Source organism: Argiope bruennichi, chromosome 8 (assembly GCF_947563725.1).
Source record: "Argiope bruennichi chromosome 8, qqArgBrue1.1, whole genome shotgun sequence".
Classification (NCBI taxonomy): Eukaryota; Metazoa; Arthropoda; class Arachnida; order Araneae; family Araneidae; genus Argiope; species Argiope bruennichi.
Window position 1 is genome coordinate 120,437,212 of NC_079158.1, and position 22,888 is coordinate 120,460,099.

The 22,888-nt window shown below is 25.3% G+C and overlaps 1 protein-coding gene across 1 annotated transcript in view; it reads right to left on the minus strand.

Moving 5' to 3' along the window:
- The window catches only part of LOC129981732 (nonsense-mediated mRNA decay factor SMG8-like), a 30,954-nt gene that overhangs the window by 639 nt on the left and 7,427 nt on the right, over positions 1-22,888 (minus strand). Inside the window, exons 5-22 of the mRNA XM_056092693.1 lie at positions 21,817-21,900; positions 20,432-20,499; positions 19,939-20,104; positions 18,439-18,527; positions 18,077-18,210; positions 16,749-16,957; positions 15,032-15,168; positions 13,102-13,189; positions 12,355-12,510; positions 10,859-10,993; positions 10,554-10,773; positions 10,328-10,462; positions 8,632-8,775; positions 7,469-7,618; positions 6,760-6,881; positions 3,960-4,018; positions 3,497-3,676; positions 2,128-2,263 (exon numbers count right to left, since the gene is read on the minus strand). Of these exons, the coding sequence (XP_055948668.1) occupies positions 2,146-2,263; positions 3,497-3,676; positions 3,960-4,018; positions 6,760-6,881; positions 7,469-7,618; positions 8,632-8,775; positions 10,328-10,462; positions 10,554-10,773; positions 10,859-10,993; positions 12,355-12,510; positions 13,102-13,189; positions 15,032-15,168; positions 16,749-16,957; positions 18,077-18,210; positions 18,439-18,527; positions 19,939-20,104; positions 20,432-20,499; positions 21,817-21,900 (2,394 nt within the window). The 3' untranslated portion in view covers positions 2,128-2,145. The remainder of the gene's footprint in view (positions 1-2,127; positions 2,264-3,496; positions 3,677-3,959; positions 4,019-6,759; positions 6,882-7,468; positions 7,619-8,631; positions 8,776-10,327; positions 10,463-10,553; positions 10,774-10,858; positions 10,994-12,354; positions 12,511-13,101; positions 13,190-15,031; positions 15,169-16,748; positions 16,958-18,076; positions 18,211-18,438; positions 18,528-19,938; positions 20,105-20,431; positions 20,500-21,816; positions 21,901-22,888) is intronic.

Genomic DNA, 22,888 nt, shown 5'->3' on the forward strand with positions numbered 1-22,888 from the left:
TTCAATATATAACAAACACTTAAATGATCATAAAGAATAAAAAAATTAAAAAGAATTCAAACTTGTAGTTTGAAATATCGAAAAAACAGCAATAATTTAGGCTTAATTCATCTATCTTTATTTTATTTTTAAAATTTATCTTAAATATATTGTAGCAATATAGTGCACGTGCAAAATGTAGTAAATTGCAGTGTTTAAATATACATCCAACAAAAACAATATGAAGTATCTCAATAAAACATACTTAATAATATTTGAAAATTCTATTAAGTATATTTTTATTAAATTTAGAAAACAATGGTATGGAAGTAAAATTGATATGACTGAAAAACTTGCTGTAACATAATACAAGGAACATTTTTGAAGTTTAAAGCAATGTAAGAAAGCTTTTGCATAACAACCTTTTGAAGTTATTCAGGAAAAATATTAATATTGTTATTAGTTCTTAATAAAAATCTAATTAAAATCTCGAATAATTTGGTGAGCATCTATTACTTTAGAAGTAACTTTGTGCCAATTTGGTAACTCTAAGTTCAATTACCTGTCATGTACAGCATTTTTAATTATTTTTTTGCTATGTATATTGCAATTAACCCAAAATAAGCCAGTCTATAAATATTATCACATTATAAAAAATACCTTAAACTATTCTTTAACATTGCAGTAAGAAGGGAAAAAGTCAAATCAGGTTAGTATTAATTTGAATAGAAAGTAAAACAGGAATTTGTTTCACTTAATGTCATGTGAATAAAAGTATTCAATTGATTCTTCAGTAGAATATTTTTTTCAATTGGGGTATTATCTAAGTTCATTCTTTTTTTTTTTAATGATATGATGCGATTATATTTAAATAATTTATTTTTTTAGATATAAAATATGTCAAAAAAAGGATAAATATCTCATGTAATACACTATATGAATTATTTATTTATTTTTTACAAATGCCCAGAAATTGGCTATGATGCCGTTAGATCTCTTAGCCTTCCAATATTTCTGAACTTTACATTTAAAAACACAAGTGCAGAGTAAGAGTCAAGATGAATAGCATCAAAAATTTGATGTTGTATACACAGAGGACATAAGAGAGAGACACAAAGCTGAAGCCAATATAAGTATGCAGGCAAACAGTCAGTAGTAAGGCAGAAAAATGCCACAGCTGCACTTCTAGGAGAATCTGGTATCAACTGTGTATCCTCAAGCAGTGAAGTCCATGGCTTACCGGCAGAGTCACACAATACTCTCTGCTTTATCTTGGAGCCATATCTTCACTAACTGAATTATAAATTTATAGAATTGCGTTTGAATACACTCTGAATAACATTTTTGAATACACTAACTTTTTCAGAATATCAAAATGTTATTAATGAATTTCAGTGCAACAATTATTACAAAATTAAAAGTGATCCAAACTTTTAATGTTATACATTGCAGCATATAATATTTCACATTTAATTCGTCTGCTCGATTATTTACAATTTTGCATTCTGTTGCTAATGCATTACATGGTTTATAAAAATAATACCAGTCAAAAAACAAGTTAATAAAATCACTTTTATTGAAAATTCTGCTTCAGGATTAATATTTACAAAAAAATATTTTTTTTAAAAAACATCCTAATGTTACCAATGTCAAAAGCATGTGATTTGATGAAATAAAATCTTTTTCTATTTGAAATTCTCTTTTTGAATACATCAATACTTTTCATTTAACCTACAGAGTGTAATAATTACATGGCAAGAAAGATACAGATGCCTTAAGAGTCAATCTTAGTTACAGAGGTAAAACATTAGTTATTTAAAATATTTTATAAAGTGAAATCTAATGAAGAAACAAAAATCTAATGATATGTTCTGGCTATTATTTATCCAAACTGTACCACTAATAATGACTGTGGGCGAAAAGAAAAATCTATAAAAACCTGGGATTATTTACTTTCACTACACCACCGAAACTACTGATAAGACATTCAATTCAAGTTTCACAGCAATGAAAATAAAAATAACAGAATAAAATTATGATGTTATTATAATTATAAGTAGATCGTTTTGATGTCCATAAGTTCAAAGAAACCAAAATAAAGAACCTTTAGATACTTTTGCAAGAGTTAATATAAGTGATAAGGCATACCTTGAATCTTATTCATCTTCATCGATTTGACTGTTGTTCTGCAATGTTATAAGTGCCTTTTAACAGACGACAAGCAGACACTGGCACTGGCTCTCTAGGTGGAAGGTATGGTCCATGCTCACTTTCATACACAAAACTTCAAAAGTTAAGACAATAACCTTTCTTCTATATAACAAAAATTTGTTGATGGAAGCAGAAAAATTAAGGTGAACACAAACTCCTACCCCTAATTATATTAATTAAAAAATTGTATGAATATAAATCAGTAATGCATTAAATAGCACATGTGAAAAAAGCAGAAAAAATAGATTCATTTTCATATATCATTCTTTCTTTCTTGAATGGAGGAAAAAAAGAAAGGAAAAGAAACACCTCATTACTTTAAGATGAAACAATACTAAGTTTATTTGCAAAAACTCATATAGGAAAATATTTTAAATGCAATAATATCTACTGTTTGAGGATATGAAAAATATTTTTTAGTGTTACTTTATTGATAAAACAAGCAAAACTTAAATACAACAAGGAAAACTTAGCAATTCTTTAATTCCAATATAATGACTGAAAACAATACTGAAATAAAGGTTAAATAATAAAATATAGAAAGTATGTATTTTATTATGAATTAAATAATGCAAATATTAAATATTCAATTATACACATAATATGAAAATTGTAGTTTTGTTTATTTTCGAGAAAGAACATGTATAGCAATTAATTTGTTATTCAATTATATAGCATAACTGGCTAATAAGGTGTAACTACAGAAATTTAATTTAGAATCATGGTTGATAAAAACAAACACACAAAGACGTAAGCACGTACACACACACACATTTTCAATAAAATTTTATTTTTTCAGGAAAGCTATTCTGTTTAAATCTTTCCAATAACTGAATTTAAGATCTAATTCCCATTTGATGCAAAGCATTCAGTATAGTTTCATTCTGTTTATGTATTAACATTTATTCAAATAGAAAATCATTTTTTTGTACACTTCTTTCTTTTGTATCTTCCCTTTAATGTCTTTGTTTCTTTTGTAAAAAATAATTTTTTCAGCTAATTCAAGGCAGGGAAAAAAAACAATGTAAAGATGACAAAACCTCAACTTTCGACAGTTGAAATATTGGTATTAATATTCATTACTAAGAAAGCTAACACAAAGATCAGGCAATATGTTATTAGAAATTGATGGATTTCCTCTGGGGTTTTATTAACAGAAAAGTATCACTGCCCTAGCATAATTAAATTAAAGTTGTTTGATGCAGTTAAAATTAATATAATTAATTTGGTGAGCAAAACCAGATATTGCATAAGGTGACTACTTTGAAATAAAAGCAGGATGGATAAGATAACTATAAAAGGATACGGCAATCTCAAAATCCAGTATGCAGATTGTGAAAGCTTTAAAGGCTCGCTGATTGTTGGATAAAACAATGGACAGGGCTCAGGTGCTGGTTGCACTTTTGGATGGAGAGTTACATGTACAGGGGCTTTAGGTGTAACAACATGAATCCTCATCAGCTGAGCAATTTGAGGTTTGGATGACCTAAAAATGAAGAATCAAATGGATGAAAAAAAATCAGAAATGCATTTAATTCTACAAACATACCCCCTTCTCCCAATTTTTTTTAAAAGGAATATTTTTTGTTATTGTGTTATAAATTAAATATTACAATAAATCAAATAAATAAATAATAGTAATAAAATAAACAGTAAAGATAATTATTCTTTTATTCTCAAATTATGTATTATTTCACATATGTGGCATGTACTTCATATCATCAACCAAGATATTTTGAAACAGAAAATTATATCTGAAATATAAATACCTGCAAGGACAGGGAAAATACAGAGGCATATCAGAGCCTGTAATTTTAGATGCATTATCCTGTAAAAAAACATACATTTTAAAGCATAAATGAATTAATAATGCATATTTACTAACACATTAAATCACAATAAAATTTTGTAAATATATAATTACTATAAAAATTAAAGAAAAATATTCCACAATTGTGATTAAAAAATCTATTGCTAATAATAAATAAAATGATGCTATAGGCATCTTCATATTCTACTATAGACATTGAAATGAAAAAAAAAAAAAAAAAAAAAAAAAAAAGCAATTAGAAGCATTACATAGTAGGCATTCTTAACCTATTGTACATTTACCACTAATAAGCATTGCATTATTTTTAGTGGTATATTTAATAAGTTTATACATAAAAAGGCTAAATAAATTTTCAAAATGAATATAAGTTGTCCTAAATTGGCACTAGAACAATGGCCATATACAAGGTAATGTCCTAAAAAATGTTTCAATTTAAGAAAGAGATCAGTTTTTAGATATTCCACATCTTAAAAAAATAATATGTATGAATTTCAGAATGATAATTTAATGCAATATTTGTTTGAAAAGAAGATATAAATGAAAATATATCCTTTCAACACATCTTCATGAAATTGCATTCTCAGTCATTTTATTTGTTTTATTTTTGTACGGTTTATTGGTGCAAGGACCATATTTATTAATATATGTTGTTATAGCACTATACTGCATCACGCATATGATAAAATCAGGACAGATTATAATAAACAAACTTATAAAAGCAATTGTTTATCAGTTTAAAAAGAGATAAAAATACAAAATACAACATTGCATATAAAAAAATGATTGCATTCTTAGTCATGGTGTTTATTAAAAATAAATATAGGATATGGTTGAACCTTAACTCTGATTTATGCTTGAAATTAATGTATATAAAGACCAATAAACTAAAACTAATACAATGAAACAAGTTTCATCATTTCATTAACAATTAACAATAAAACAATCATAATATTTCTTATTATACCTTATTACTAAGTATTTATTAAAATATATAGTATATTTTATTATGATGTAAAAGTTTCATTTATGAATATAATTAAATAATATCAAATTAAAACATTTTATTCTTTGATTTTAAATACTCCATTTTGCAAGTATTGATTTTTAAACCTAAAAGGCATTTATGGGGATATATATATATATACAGATTTTTCTTCATATGGTGATTTTTTTTTCAGTTGAGAATCCCTAGCTCATAAAATTTATTCAGTTTTCCCTATATATGAATAAATTGATTAACAACCTGAAACATTTTATAGTAAAAACATTTTTAAACTTGGTGAAATCACTTAACAGTATTGTGATTGATTCTCTCTCTCTCTCTTTTTTCCCCTTTCTATCTCAGTTTCATGAATTTAATTAGTAAAAAATCAAATAATTCACATCTTCAAACTTTTTTTAAAGAAAAGTACAAAATAATCAGACCCCTCTCCCTTTAAAAAAGGGTTAATGCAGGTATAGATTATTGTGTACTCTCTGGAAACAAAGTAAATTTATGATTCCTTCATGATTTTAAAATTAAATTAATTATCAGATATGACACAAGCTTGGAGCAGAACAAAATGAAATTCATAAAATAATTAACTGTGCAAAACATAAACACCGAGAAGTAAAATAAGTATAATTAATTGAACAATTAAAAGAATAAATTTATACAAAAATGATTGAGATATTAAAAATATAGTAGAATTATTATAAAAGAATTAATCAATACGGAAAATGCTAAAATTTGATTCCAGAAATGCTGAAATCGGCAGAAATATGCCATGTCTAAATCATATCTTAATGGAAATCTCAGCTTATTATTTATGCAATATGTTTTGTTTACAAAGTTGTTCCTTACAGTGACAGCTGATCAATTAAGATCACAGAGATGCAGTTGTCCATATTCCATGATTCAATTTTAAAAACTTGTTTTCTCTTTTTGAAATCTTATTTTATTATTTTTCTGCCCAGAGAATCTGATAAACAAAAGCAAAAAAAAAAAAAAAAAAAAAAAAAAAAAGAAAAAAGGAAGAAACAATATAAATAGTAAAAGAAGGAAGAAAATAAAACCAAATGTAGGAAACACATAGCTGCATAGGAATTTGCCCTTCAAAGCATCAACATTCAAGCACTGCATATTGTTATGTGACATATCAAAAGCCATTTTTCTTCGCTTAATTTTTAACAGTGACTGGACAAAGATTTCTGCAGCTCAAGTTCGGTGCTTGGCTAACTGCTAATCCAATACAAAGGCAAATTCTCCCTTTTGATATATATTTTTTCCCATTCGCTATTCTATGATTTGGGATCTGCTTTCATATCGATTTGATAAAATTATACCTGTTTAATACATATTTGTTATTTTTTCTTAGAAATCACTAATTGAAAAAAGATATGTAAGCAATTTTTAAAAATAAACTGCTGAGAGGTAAAGATCCCCTCCCCTCTGAATTCACTTTATTGACACTATTTTGAATCATTGCCTGACTCTGAATTGATGAGCCATCACTGATTCAATACAAAATATTCACATTAAACATGCTTATCTTTTTATTCTTTGAATAAATTTATGGCATAAGAATGATAAATAGCATAAACTATGCTAAATTACTAAAAATCTCTTGCATTCCCTAATTTTGTAATCCTAGATTTTATTATTTCAAAAAATGCTATACTTAAAAAATGTACAATATCAAAGTAATTTGACAGTTTATATAGTATTAGAAATCACATAAAAGCTGGCAAAAACATACTTTGACATGCCCTGTACTTGTAACTCTCAATACACGATCTGGTGCAGAGCACATAAAACGATGTCCTCTATTGCATTCATATTCAACTCCAATGAATATCTTCACATTGAATTGAGGACTCTCTACAATTCAAAAAGATTAATTAATGCAATTAAAATAATGGAAAATAGAGATATAACAGAACTGGGAAATAAATGCAAATGAACTAGGCATAACTTGAATTTCATAATTTCTAGTACAAAATAAAATGCAAAAAACAATCAAAAATAATTATTTAATTTTTAAAATAATGACTACAGAATTCAAGTTCCAGCATATTAAAAGTTCCAACAGATTAGAATTTTTGGACCAAAGTACTTATTCACAAAGAAATGAGAAAAATGTTATCTCAAGCCAAAAAAAAAAAAAAAAAAAAAAAAGAGAGATATATATTATATATTTAAAAGCAACAGCCTAACATTTTAAAATTGTGTTACGTAAATTTTGGTGGATCTTCCACATCATGGACAAAATAACCAAAACATTGTAAACAGGATATAATAAATTTTTTCTGTAAACAATCTAAATTGAGAACATTAAATGTGATATAGCAATTAAAAGCAACTCATGCATATATGTTTTATTACTATTATTTTGCAATCATTATTATATATGGGATCGAAATAAAATTTATTTCCAATATATTGCATTAGATTTTGACAATATTTACCTCTAAATGCTTTTTTTGCCTTCAAATTCAGGGGCCTTTTACCTTCCCACAGAAGAGGCCAGGAACGATCTTTATGTTCAAGTTTAACAGTAACATCCCAAGGTAACAGGTAATTAGTGCCAAGAATAAACCCAGGTTGATCCTGTAAGCCTATTGCAAAATTAGAAAAAGATGCTCAGTCAATACCCGATTGAAAGCAATGATAATTTTTTATAGTATTAACATATAATCCAGAAAGCTAATAAGGAATTTATATATAAATATTAATAAAAACTGAAAAAGTGGGCAACTTTATTAATATTGCAAAATGCTATTTTCTTCTCTTGTGCTAATATAAATGGATTAAAAAAAAGTATATCTAATACTAAAAAAATTCTAATAAATGCAGCTATAACAGCAAAAGCATTTCAATTTTTAGAGGGGGGAGACATATTCCATACCAGCTTACAAGATTAGGCTTTTCTTTTTCATATTTCATTAACAAATAATTAATTTTTAAGAGTTAAAAAATATTTTAAATTCACACACAAAATAATTATTCAGCAGATTTTTGCATTAATTTGCTTCAACTAATAAATTATCCCAATGTGACATAAATGAAGAATAAATTAACATTAATTCCAATTTACATCCTTTTACTTCAAATATTATAGAAAAATATATAATATGACACAAATAATTCTTTGTAAAAAGAGCTATTTTAATTTTAATAATTATTCACTATCATTTATATCTAAGTTTGTCTTGAAACAATATCAAAAACAAAGTGCAAAAATTGCTGCATATCACTTAAGTAATTGAAAATTTAATTGCCTGTTACTAATATTTTTAAAATCTGCTTTAAGAAATCTAGTTTCTGATTATTTAATTTCACATATGATAATTTACTAATTAAGAGTGATAAATTATTAATCATCAGTCAGTTGAATTCTATGTCAGTAAACAATAATAATATTTAAAAAGAATTTTAATAAATTTCAATCTACTTTAGCAATTGAGTTATGTAATTTAAATAAAATCATAAGCAAAATCAAGACACTTAAGCCATTCTTTTTGTAATATGTTTTTAAATAGCTGATTCCTTAATAAATAAAATTCTATAAAAAAATCAGTTGATAAATAGAATTAACTAATTTGATAGTTTAATGACTGGATATTCTTACCAATATTATGGGAGTACAAACTAGATGGACCCAAGCAAACTAAAGACCAAGAAGAGAACATTGGTAGTAAACCAAGTTTACTTTCAGAATGAAGCATTCCAGGTAAATATTCAGTAGTTGAGGGTTGCCTGGTGAGACATCGATCTAAAAACATTAATGATAACAACATTAGTCTTCTAATTTCAAGTTTGATACTTTGAGAAAGATGATAAAAAAAAATATATGCACTTATTTAAACAATAGTATTTTTAATTCATATTTTCAAATATATTATTTCAAATTTTGGAGCTTGTGGAAGATGACAAAACAATTGCAGCTTTCTCTCTCTCTCTCCTTGTGTAAATACATTTCAGCAATTCCCTAGCTGAACAGAAGAAATTTTTAAAATTTTCCACTCCAATTTATTTCACTATGGGAGGCATTTTATGTACAAGTGATGATAAAACTGCCATCCATTTCCATTGCAATACAAGTGTAAAAGAGACTAAAATTTTTCCCATCTATGAGATTTTGATAGGGATTTCTTTGACATGTGCAATCTTAAGAAAAGGAAATTTAGATTTCTTTAAAAGAATGTTGCAAACATCATGGATTTTTATCCCTTTACTTGGAGCATGAGAAAATGCTGAAGTGAGCAGCTTTATAGAGCACATGAAGAAATTAATTAAATAAAAATAAGGAGGAACTGGATCAGGAAATAAGAGAACACTTTAGAAAGTAGTTAATATGGGCTAAATTAAGACAAAAATTAGGAAATTAGTAAAGATTTAAATTAGATTAAGAGATATTATTACACACACACATTTGGCAAACTTTTATTCACATTCATCTCTTTTCAAACCAAAGTAGATCCTGTCACATCTACCAATTCCCCAAATCCAGATTACTCTAACTCAAGTAAACTTCTCTAAGCCACTACAAACATGAAGACTCACTACTCACATCAAAATCAAAATAATTCTCTCTGTCTTTTCTGACTTATTTTAAATATTCTCAAAGCATTATGTACACAAGAAGAAGAAAGAAAGAAAGAAAAAATTGAACACGATAGAAAATCCAAACAATCACCAAATTTGGTAAAAAAGAAAAGAAAAGAAAAAAAGAGCAAAAGATTAAATCCATATTAAAACAAGCCATTTGTTTTAGCAATAGATAAAATCTTTCTCTATCTGTAGACACTACTGTATTGCTTTCCTGAAGCTTTAAATTTTTTTAAGAATAGCTTAGCATACTCAGACACATTAAAATTCATTATTTTCAAAATTTATAACAATATGAGCATCTTTTGATGAAGAAAATAATAGAGAATATTATGCATAACTAAAGTTTTCCCTTTTTTTAATAATTAAAAATCGGATTGAAAAGTAGGCTCAATATTTTATCAGAAAGAAATAACATTAATAATTTTTCTAATTTGTATGTTGAGCAAACCAGAATTTTTAATAGTATGCATTAACAAAATAGGAACGATAAAATAGGGCATAACTACATTTTTTAAAAACTGTTTTAATGACTGTATAAGAATAATTCCAAAATATTATATTAATTTATATTTTGTGCATGAAATATATTTTATACATGAAATTAATGAATCAACATTTAAAAATATTTTCATACATGAAAGAAATTCTTTTAAATTAAGAACAAAAATTAAACCAATTTTTTTCCACAAACTTCTTTTGAAATTCACACTTACCTTTGCTAGGAATAGTTTCATCTTGGATGCTAATGACTATTTCATCTCGTTCATCTTCTGCTTGGCTTTGAGACTGCTCATCAGTTGCTAGTGGTTCTAATTCATTTGTTAAAGAATTGTCTTCCTCTGAATTTCCTAAAGAAAAAAAAAAAATGTAAACGATTTTTTCAATATTTTATACTTGATATGTAAAGCATAATTATAATTATTTCATTCTTAAACTTACCTTCTGACAGTTCAGCTTTTGAGAGATTATTTCCATGACTAGAATTACTACTGTCCTTAGTTTTCTCCTCAGATGCTTCATTTTCTAGTGGAACAGATATTGGAGAGATACGTGCAGGCCGTGATTCCACACTGCTAGCTTGAAATACTGGAAATTCAATCTTTTCTAAAGCTCCACAGCAGAGCACTCTTTGGGCTGCATAGAAGTCATAATTTGCAGCCTGAAATAAAAGAAGGATTTGCATGAGTTTTTACTTCACTTTAAAACTTTGATTACAGAAAAATTAAAATAAATATTTCAATTACTTTGACATCGAAAGGATCATCTCTCGTTGCTTGCTTGCTTCCGCAGTCACAGGTCGATACAATCTTCACTTGACTGCAATGTGCCATAATTGGTAAAGATTTGTCTTCCAAGGGGTCAGCATCAGTTCTGTGAATCTTACAAAAAATAATGGGATAAGAAAAAGAGTAAATTTTTATTACCTAAAGCAACCAATTTAAATTATTTTCAAAAACATAAATGAAATAATAATTATAAATTCTTTATATTAATAACATGTTTATGATGGAAAAATTATATTTTGAAACTCAAAATGTTTTTAACAGTGACCAAAAACAAAAATTCCATACAATCTTGTTTCAGTTTAATTGAAACACCTTGTATTTATGACTAAAAAGCTGGCTCGCGACCTTGATTTTCTATACGAATATTATTCATATCCTTATTCCCTATCTTCTCACCAAGTTTGTACCATAAATTTGGAATATTTCTGTATATCACAAATTAAATACCCCTCTCTTGCACACAATAAAAAATAACTAAAACAAACAAAAAATATAATTGAAGTAATTAAACATAAAGCAGAACAAAATGGAAAATCAATTAATATGGATGAAAACCATATTAATTGGAAGGAAATATCCAATGATACTTATTTTTCTTTGTATTTCTTCTATAATAGCAACAATTTAATGTTAAGTATTACTATTTGGAATATTATAGGATATTTCTATAATCACTATTCCATAGTATTTATCAAGATTTCATGGCATTTATGCTTCTAACAGTTATTGCCTTTTTTTCCTCCATTTTATTTCATATTTAGTTGCCTCATTTCTTTCATTATAATTTTGTTCTGTCATAGCAAGCTGCATTTTGTTCCTTTAATTTGTTTTTTCCGCAGATAAAATAGTTTATATACATAACAAAAACTGGTACTTGTTGGTTTTAATGACGACAAAGTGCTAAGAAATTTTTTGTCAAATTGTAAAAAATACTCAAGTTCAAAATATATATAATAAATATGAGGATAAATATAGATTAAATCACAGGCAAATCACATGCTGCTAATTGAAATTGCCAAGTTGGCAAAATTATTTATTGGCACTTTTTGGTTGCTATTACAATTGACAAGTGTCCAGAAAATCTTCATATTTTCTATAATTGCATAATAACTATTATTTGCATTACTATTTAAATATTTTCACATGCATTAAATTGTATATGTTAAATGCTTTTTGTCTTTGAATTATTTTTTCATCATGTATTTTGCATAAAAATGAACAGCGGTTTGCAAAAAAGTTTAAATATCAACCTCAATGTAATAAATCTTTAAAATCTCAATGTATCAATGTCATAATGCATTTATTTTGCATACAGCATATCTGTTGCATGAGAAATAATGCTGACACAATGAACTTCTTTTGAAAGAAAAGTTAAATAAAAATCAATTTTTCATTACACTAACAAGTTGAAAAAAATACTTGAATAAAATAAAATAGCACAATGCATAACTTACTGGGTTCATACAATGGTTTCCTGTCAAACTTAAAACTTCACACATCTGATGGCCATTTTTCCACAATCTTTCACAATCTTCTTTTAATTGTTTAGCATACCTTTGTACAGCTGGTCCTCTAGCATGAACACTGAATACATGTAAAGCATGAGCCAGCTGAAAATTGATGTTAAATAAATTCAAATACAGAATTAGCAACACTTTATGATTATCAATGAAATTTCTGAAATTATTTAAAAGAACCACTAAGATATAAGCAATCTTAACTTCACATTTTCATATAATTAACTAATTACAAATTCATCAGGTCAGTCAGAGTCAGATCAGAATGTCTGAAAATATAAGAAAATGCCACCAGTATTTGCACATGTAAATTAAATACCTATTTAAATTGCCACAAGCAAAAGATCTGATGATTTCTAGACTATTATAATTCTGCTAATAATAATAATAAAATCTCAGATTCACTACATAACCATGAAACTAAAGTTAAAAAAAAAAAAGTGTAAAGTAATATTATGTATTTTGGTGGTACTTTTGATGTTAAAATAAGAAATTTCTTATCAGAAAAATTTTAGAGCAAAGTATTAAGTTTTTCCCCTCTAATTTTCAAAGACAATCTAGGAAAAGATTCAATATACTAAACTAGAGACAGAATTAATATTCAAAATTAAAAATAAATATTTCCAAAAAAATCATTAATGTTGAAAACAACATTTATGATGTTATAATAAGAAAGAATGTTACCCTTGTTTGATGATAATCCTCAGTGTAGTGTGTAGGTAAGTTGTCTTGATAAGCAGCAGATGCAAGAGGCAACACTTTAGTACATCTCCTGCAAAGATAACCAAATGATACATCTAGATTGCAATGGATTATGATAAAAGCTTTCATTATCTTAAAAAATTGATATAAAATATATTCAAAATGATTGATAAACAGCAATGCACAAAATTTCTAAAATTCATAAATTTAATCAAATTTAACTTTCATTTTATGATTTGAACAATAGTTTGTATAAAATTAATCAAATATAACAGTACATTTTTATCAAAACCTACGAAATGAAATTTTAAAGTAATAAAGATGATATTGGTTGATTTTAAATCCACTTTTGTTTCTGATGTTATTAAGTATTACTGTCTTTCATTTTAAATATGATATACTTCTTTTACATAGTAGCCCACCTTTAATAAATAGTAATGAATTTTACCTTTACAGAACTATGCTACTTGTCATCATACATGCGGCAACCTAATTCATGAAGTTAGCAGCATCTCATTTTCTTAGTTAGGTTACTTTTGTTTACAATAATTTTAATTTTAGTTATCATTCAATCACAGCAAAGTTTTAGGATCATTCATAATATCTGTTAGCATCATAACTAAAAAGCGTGAATTCTCTAGAAAATGTTAGGTCTGGAGTTTATTTTTCAGCTTTGGCAGACAAATTTACAACAATGCATACAAAGATATTAATTGCAACATCTCAAGTAGGGTCTTCATGCTATTTCAACAGTCAAGAAATTTCACAGTTATATTATTGATTATAGTAAATGTAAAAAAGCTATTTCCTTATAAATAGTCTATTGAATGCTTTAGAGATCACTCACATTCTATTAGACATGAGTTTATCTTGGAAATATAATTTAGCATATTGTCAATCACATGGCAAAATATTTTATCATTTGGTTTTAACTTATCATAAAATTTCATTTGGTTGAAATCCATTAATTAGTATATCTTTACATCAACAATAGATTTCGAAAATTAATATGGCAGCTAATGATTATAATATGATAAAATGGAGCAATCTTAACCCATTGAGTATATAAAAAAAATTAATTACAAATTTAAAAATGTGAATCCTCAGTCAAAAGAGGAAACTTTAAAACTTTAAGCAGTTAATAAATATCTATTACTACTTCATTATAATATTTACTTAAGCAGCCATTTTGCTTTTTAATATTGATGACTTGGCACTCTCTGGCAATACGTTGAGGCATTAACCACAATTTTAAACAAATTGAATTTTTGATATATGACTTTTTGCACTGTGAGTGACAAATTTTCCTATAAAGAATAATGCATACTGGTGCACAAATCAGAATAACTAGCCACTGCTGTGGCTCAATCAAGTATCTCATTTCTGATCTGTAGGCCCATGGGTCAAATCCCAGTTAAGATGTTTTATCCAAAGACTGGAATTCTTTTATTTAAAATGTTATTTATCTACAATATGGAAGATTCTACATCTTTCTTAAATATTCAAATTCGATTCTTCTCAAACCTTCTATATATGTATAAAAGATGAGCCCCATCAGTAATGGGTAAGTTTGCAGTCTTGTGCTGTTGTAAGTTGCTTCATTCTAATAAATCTAATTGTTTGTTTAAACTAATGGTGTAGTTTTTTTATATCTTTGGAACAATAGTTGTAGAATTTTAATATTTTTTCCAATATAAAATGTTTTTATTTTTATCCATTAATAGCTATTTATAAATTTAATGTAATAATTGAAAATGCTTACAGTTTCAGATATGCTGCTGAATTTTTTTATTCAATTATTGCCTACTTGTGTCATAAATTATTATATTTCATTCTACTTTCAGAAATGCACATTGCTTCTTAGACTTAAAATATCATTGAAAACTAAAATAAAGTCATAATAGTAACTTACCCTTCAGAAAATTTAACATCTGTATCTAAAGTAGCTTTCATTGTTTGGTGTAGACCTCGACTTTTACTCTCTTTCGGGTCATCCAAAATGGAGCTCAGTTTAGATACCACTTCAAACCAAGTATGAGTAGAAACCAGCTGGAAATAATAGCAATATAAGAATATCTTTTATTATAGTCAGACAATGTATTACTAAAATTTATAATACAGAAAATGAACAACTGAAATTTTTAAAATTATGCGATTATTTATAGTTGTTTTATTATCTTCAAAATATGAGATTCTGATATTTCTCTAAGGAATTAACATGGATAAATTTTATTAAATATTATGTGTGTTTAAATTTCAAAATTCAAATTATTCAGTTAGTTCAATTTACATTCAAAATATTAAATGGAATTCAAAATAAAACAATTTAAAATTATTATTTCTTTTATAAATTTAAATATATAGCAATTAAATATTTACAATAATTTTTAGTGCAATGGAAAAAATGAAATATATTTATCAAATAAGAAAAAAAAATCTATTGACTTAAGTTTTTTAGAAATTAATTATTATTAAATATCTTACAACAGGCTGTAATGATAATTTAAAAGTTCTTATTTAATTCAAATCAATAAAAATCTAATTAACTCTAACACAAATGAAGATCATTATAAAAATATAATTACAATAGTATTAGTAAAACATATTAGTAGAGAAAAATGATAATGGACAAAAAATTCTTGAAAATTATTACCTTTAATAGCATTTTAACTAAGGAAAAATAATACACAATATTACCCCCTTTTGCACTTCTCTAGGGGCCAGAAGATAGTGTTATGCATGTTGGGAAAAGATGAATCATCGAGGAAAAATTCTCAATAAAAAACATTATTCACACATTTACATCAAAAGATTTTTTTCCATAAAAAGATTTTGCAAATGTGTATTATTAATATTACAAAGTATTCGAATTTTATTCCTAGTGTTTACCATAAATAAATACCTGATGTGAATTAATTTATCCTACCATACATTTGTATTTCTGTTCATCCACTAAGAGAAGGCAGTTAAAATATTGTATATATCCCTTTGATTTAGTTATCTTTCATATTATGGGTGTGTAATGATTTAAATAATAAGAAATATATATTTCTGTATGAAACATTATTATAGATTTACAATAATAATAATATTTATTACAGATGTAAAACACAATTACTGCTTCCTACCAAAACATATAATTTAAAATGGATTTCTGCTTGTATCTCTTATTTCTTTTTCAAATTCATAAAAATTAATGAAAAATATTTTCATCCTCATGTATTTAACAGAAGAATCTTCTAAAGAATTTCTATTTGACTGTGATGCAATTTTTCTTTTCTTTTTTTACTCATAGTGCTTGATGTTGCATAAATGGCGAGGAAAATAAAATTTCATAAATGTTGAGGATTTTAAAATGAGGTGAATATATTAAAAATAAGAGGGGCCCAAACAAAAGATGTTGTAAACAATAGAAAACTCTTAAATGAATGCAAAAATTAAGTAATACTACAATTTTTAAGGATATTTTGTAAAATAAATCTCCTTTTGAATGAAATCATCTATTTTAAGTAATGAACTAGCAGAATTTAAGAAGTGAATTTCCAAAAGAATATATATATTAATATCTGCATTATTTATTCTTCTTCTAAAACACTTTATAAATAGCAACTGAAAGTTTTCCAACTCACTTCAAAATAAGCTGGAACTGGATAGCGCCCAACGTTATCATCGAATCCTTTTGTTAATGCCAAGTTGATATGTTGAAACAAAAATTTCATAAAACTATGAGAATTTTCATTTGCATTTATATTTTCAAATGGGAAACCGGAATCACCCGGATAACCAGTATTCATTCCAAAGTTATTGCTTTTACTCTTAGGCTTTGAATCAGTCGCATCTGAAATAAATAATTATTTCTTCTTTTAATTTAACTGGCTGCTATTCTTGTTATCACAGAAAATTCTAAAATGTTAATAGATTCAAACAGCATCTAAAAATGATTACTTGAAAATTTCCATATACTTACATTTAAAAACTTTAACTTATAATATTATACCTTTTATCTGTCCATCCTTTCTTTATCTTTCCATGCTAAATATATTTCTATTTCAGAGCATATATTGAATTTTACAAATATTTTTATCTGATATAAATTAGTGAATTGTAAAAATAAGGCTCTTAAATTAAGATTAGAACTTATTACTTCCAAAATTAAGACAAGAAAAATACCTTGAATATATAGAGTACAAATCAATATAAAAAGCGGTTTTTAACAATAACTAAAAAGTCTGAAAGGAGAATAAATCTTGTACTTTAATGCTTTTTTCTTCATCTCTGTATTTTTATTCAATATGCCAATATAAAAACAGCTAAAAAATCTCAAAATTGTCAGAACAATTAATTTTTTAAAAAAATATTTAGAGGATTGTCATATAATTTTTATATTTACTGCATTATAAAAATAATTTCTTTTTCATAATGGGAGCAAGATATTAGTTACTGTTGAAAATGCTATAGTCTAGACAATTATATATAAATATATATTTGTTACCTGCAATTGTCCAGTTTGTTATGAGGGGCAGAGGAGAGTACACATTTAAGAAAGGATCTTGTCAACTGCTCTTAGGATTATATGCAAGAATTTTCTTGCATAGACTTGTTATTAATCTTATTTTTTTAAAAAAATTCTCTTTTTTTCATAAGTTTAAGATCCTTTAAGATAGTAATATGTATAATATACCAAGAAACATCTCAAACTTCTCCATATGTAATTTAACCATTGCTCCCAAAACAGGGAAAACAAAGTGATTTCTATAAAGTGATTTGTAAAGCAGTAATTAGTTCCTTATTGATATAGTTTATTGGCAATTCCAACATGAAAAACAGCACTTAATTTTTTTTTTATTTTTTTGCATTTATGATTGTCTATTTCTTTTGGTCTTTAAACAATGACAAAAAAAAAAAAACATCTTTAAAAGTAAAAAAAAATATAAGAAATGAATGTAAAGGTGTTTACCAGATTCCTTTGCCTGCAGACAATGAGCTCTGATTTGAGACAAAAAGAAACCAACAAAATCTGTTATGTAATGTTTGGTCGAAAAGATATAAACAAATTCTTGATTTGCAGGAACAGCAAAAAGGGAGTTACCGCTAAAAAAAGAAAATGGTTCAACTTATCAGAAAATTTCCATTTAACATGTAATAATAATTTTAAAATTGGACAATTTTTAGACTTAAAAAAAAAAGAAGTAAATATTTGGTGAAAAATAATGCCACAAATAAATAAATAATAAAAGTTAATGAAATGAATAAAGCCCTTAAAATAATTTTTAAAAAATTTAGGAATAATTTAAAAATTTTCAAAATGTTACAACTAACCTCACATTGGTGATAACTCTGCTTTTGCGTAAAATTCGGTAGATCTGATCTTCCAATGAGTGCTCTAGTTTTTTCAATGGTGATGGTTTCTTAAAAAAGCAAAACAAATTCACTATTAATTCATGTTTAATACTAAAGATCAATGAGAAAGATGCTACAAAACTTGAATTTTGTAAAAAATAAATGCAAACCAATATTTATCCATAGGATAATACAGAGACAAATATGTTCATAAATGATTTTATCAAATATCTACATATTTGTCTTGTTCTGCTCCCCCCCCCTCCAAATAACTGCAAGTTTTTTTTTCCATCAAAATTTATCATCTATTCCATGAAATAAAGTATATCAATATTTGATTTTTTTTTATTAAATGAGCAAAAAAAGTGACACATTTCAGCATTTAGAAGATTTTCTAAATTCATTAAATTGTAGCTTAATAAGCGATTCCATCTATCTCAATCTTTAAAAGACCATTCAAGAAAGAAATAGATTATTTCAATCAATGACTAACATTTCTGATTTGTTTTCAAATCAGATCATGAACATCTATTTTTACTATCCATCATGTTAATATTAAACAATAAAAATTGTAACTAATGATTGTGAAAAATTCAATCCCTCCCCAATTACAAAATCTGGAAGATTGAAATAGACCTTGTTGCTAGTTAAGCAACAATATGCAATTGCATAAATAAAAGTAATAATACAAATTTTTTTGGCAAATTTTTGCAATTTTTAAAATTGAAATTTTTGTCTCAAGTCTGATTAAAAATCTATATATAAACATATATATAAAAAATTTTCAAAATATTTTAATAATATAGTGTGAAGAACTAACACATCAGAGAAGCAAACTTCTGAAAGCTTATTTTCATTTTACATTTTTTTATATATATATATAATATTATACCAAAATAGTTTGGTGCTGTTTACAAGGCATCTTTTGAATGTAAAGAAACATTAAGGTCTACAAAATTTACACTATGCATTAGTTAATAATTAATTGATATTCAGCATAGATCTATCTTTTCATGGTTTATCTGCCTTGAAATCAAACCACTTTTTATGCTTAGTTTGTGTAAATATTTTTTACATAAAACATTTGATTAATTGGTATAAAGGATATTATTGAGAAAATTCTAAAAAACATTTAATGACATAATTCAATAAATTGATTTTTAATAACTTTTAAATATTTTTAACCAAGTTAGCAATAACTTTAACTACAAAAAAAAAAAAATACTGGAACACGAATATAAAAACATTTATAATTTTGCAGTTAATTATTTTTTTTAACTGAAAATTGAAGGATAAACTGTTTAAACTTTCTAAATTTTAAAACTAAAAATAATCTAAAATTATAAAATTAAATGAATTATAAAGTAAGGCTTTTTTTTTTTCTTTTAATAATCTATTTAAAAAGTAATAAATTTAAAATTTTGAAATTCATTAAATTTAAAATATTTCATGAGTATTTTATGAAGTTATTATATTTACTTTTGGTTTGTTTCGACCTTCCATTATATATGTATTACTCTCACTCAAAGGAGAAGATTCAAAGACAAAGAGTACTCTTGGAGAGCATGGTCTGCCATTTTGCAACCAATCATTAGAAATATCAGATCCAGCCAATAACTCCTTAAACAAAGGAACTGCTTTTAACCTGAAAAGATATAAAATAAATAAAAATAGTCATTTTATTAATACATGCTTTGGAATAACTTTTGAATTATCACATTCATATGAGTTTGCATAATTATCTCAGCATATTTAATGAAATTCTAAATTAATGATTAAATAATTTAATCAATAACAAACCATAAACATATGCTTTAAGATTAATATATGTCTATACAATACAATAATATGCTGCCAAATAAAAAAGTATTATTATGCAGAATGTTTTCATATTAAAATTATAATTTAAAATGATTCTACATGAAGGAAAAGAATTTGATAGTACAAGAAAATGTAACAAATAAAGGCATACCTCATAGTATCAAGAGCTCTAAATAAATAAACATAGCTTAAATCAAAAGTGGCTCTGGGATGAGTTACCTAAAATGCAAAAATAAAAATACTAAATTCACACCAAAAGTTAATATTTTGTTAACTATTGTACACCAATACCATGTGAGGCGTTATTTGGCATGACAAGTTTATTAGAAAATATGCGAGAAAGTTTTAGTGAAACCTGTTTAATATTTATTCCTGATGGTTTAAATATTTATTTTTTGTATACGTTCAATGATACTGTCATTGTTACAAAGGAAATTCAGTAACTTAAAAAAAAAAAAAAAAAAAAAATCAATAAACTTAAAAAAAAAAAAAAAAAATGAAATCTACAATCGCAAATTTCAAGTTATCATGTGAGAACATTATTATTCTTTAAGTCATTATTTGTCTTAATTAATTTAAGTCATTCACCAGTTTATGAGAGATCCAAAACTTTTTAGCCAGCCAAGAAAAAATTGAAAATGAAAATTGCCATTTATGCTTTATTCATTGCCAAAGTGATTTCGAGCTACAAAACCTACTAACCAAAACAACATCATGTTCTCACATGATAATAATGTTGAATAGTATAAATTTTTAATAGAATAATTAATATGAATGTTTTTTCAAGCAATTTTCATTAAGTGCTTTGGATTATAAGAAAAATGAATATATTTCAATAAAATTTTTAGGTTGTTAAAGATAAAAAAAAAAAAAAGGATATACAACATTAAAAACAAATGTGTTATGCAACAGTTAATAAATGTTCAAAATGTCCAGCTAAACTTTTAATATTCACATAAAAATAATAAATAACAATGACTTAATTAATTCTATATTTTTAAACTTACTATACTTTATACTTTTTTTTTTACTTAAATGATTTCTGAAAAAAATTCAATAACTTTTTTCATTTTCAATTTAATTATTATACTGTCTCAGAATCTTCTTTTTAAAAAAATTGTTCTTGTAAATTCTACTTCATTTAAGAAAGAGTTTTTCAAATAAATCCCAATTAATAACTATCCTAAAATAAAATTTGGCCATAAAATCTGAAAAAATACTACTCATAATTTTCTATAATAGAATTTGACACTATTTTAAAAAAATAATACAACTCATTACCAACATTTTAAACAAACGTATTCTTATTCTCGCAAAAGAGAAATAAATTTTTTTTCCGACTTCTCAAGAAAAAATATTTTTTGTGGAAAGCAATTTACTTTTAGTTTCTCTTCTAGTCACTTTTTAATCAGAAATTAAAATTCAATTTCATTCAGAAAGATCAAAATTAATTATTATTTAATTTTTAATGCAAATTTTTCTTTTAAAATATTAATACAAACACCATTACAAAAAAAAAAAAAAAAATGCACTTACAACTATGATATGAGACATACAAAATAACATCAGCAATACTTTGGCAAAATCATAATGAATTTCACTCCAAACTTCTAAGAAACTCTGAAAAAAAAAAGCAAAACAATAAATTTTAAAAATTATTAAAAAAAAAAGTGATTTTCTTTATGGTCTTATAAGATATTTGCACAGAACTTTAAAGAGCAAAATAGTATTTTTGGCAAGATTATTATGCATGTTATGGAATCATGGAAGATTTTATAGTCCAAATTAATCATTTATTTCCATACGAAGCAAGAAAAGAAAAAATAATAATAAAATAAAATGTAGACATAATAAATTGTAACAAAACAATTAAATGTAATTTTTTTTTCTAAAGAGATGTTGCATTTACATAGACATTACATGATGTTTAGAGATATAAATAAAATAAAATATGATACAAATTTTTAACATACATTTATTAACTATGCTTAGAACAGAAGCCATACGATAGCTTACAAAATTAATAATAATAATAATAAACAGAATAAAAAACAAAAATTGATAAATATGGAAGTTATAAATGTGCTGCATTTAATTTATTACTTCATACAGCGAGAAATTAATATGCAATGCAGTATGCGGGAAGAAAATAATATGATTAATTGCTTGTACTATATGTAAATTGTCAATTGTTTGTACTATTCAATTTATAGGAGTTTTTTTCCCCCAGTCTTTCAACAAACAGTACCCATAATGGAAATATATTCAAAAATGATGAATTCATGCACTTATTGTTAGCTATAATATTTTTTTTTTTTATATTTGTACTAAAAAATTCTTATTAAAAAAATAATATTTGTTCAATACATACAATATCTAACATTTTATATATATATATTTAGAATGTCATTTCTTTTCCATTATAAACAATACTGGAAAAATGTTTTCCAATATTCAAATATTAAGAATGAAAAGAACAAAGGAAAAAAAAAGATTTTGTTGTTAATAATTTCCATTTTTGCATTAAATTTTTAAGATTCAAAACACACATTTTTAAAAAGTGATTATTATTATAAGTTAATGCTTCAGATCTTAGTATTTTTTTTTC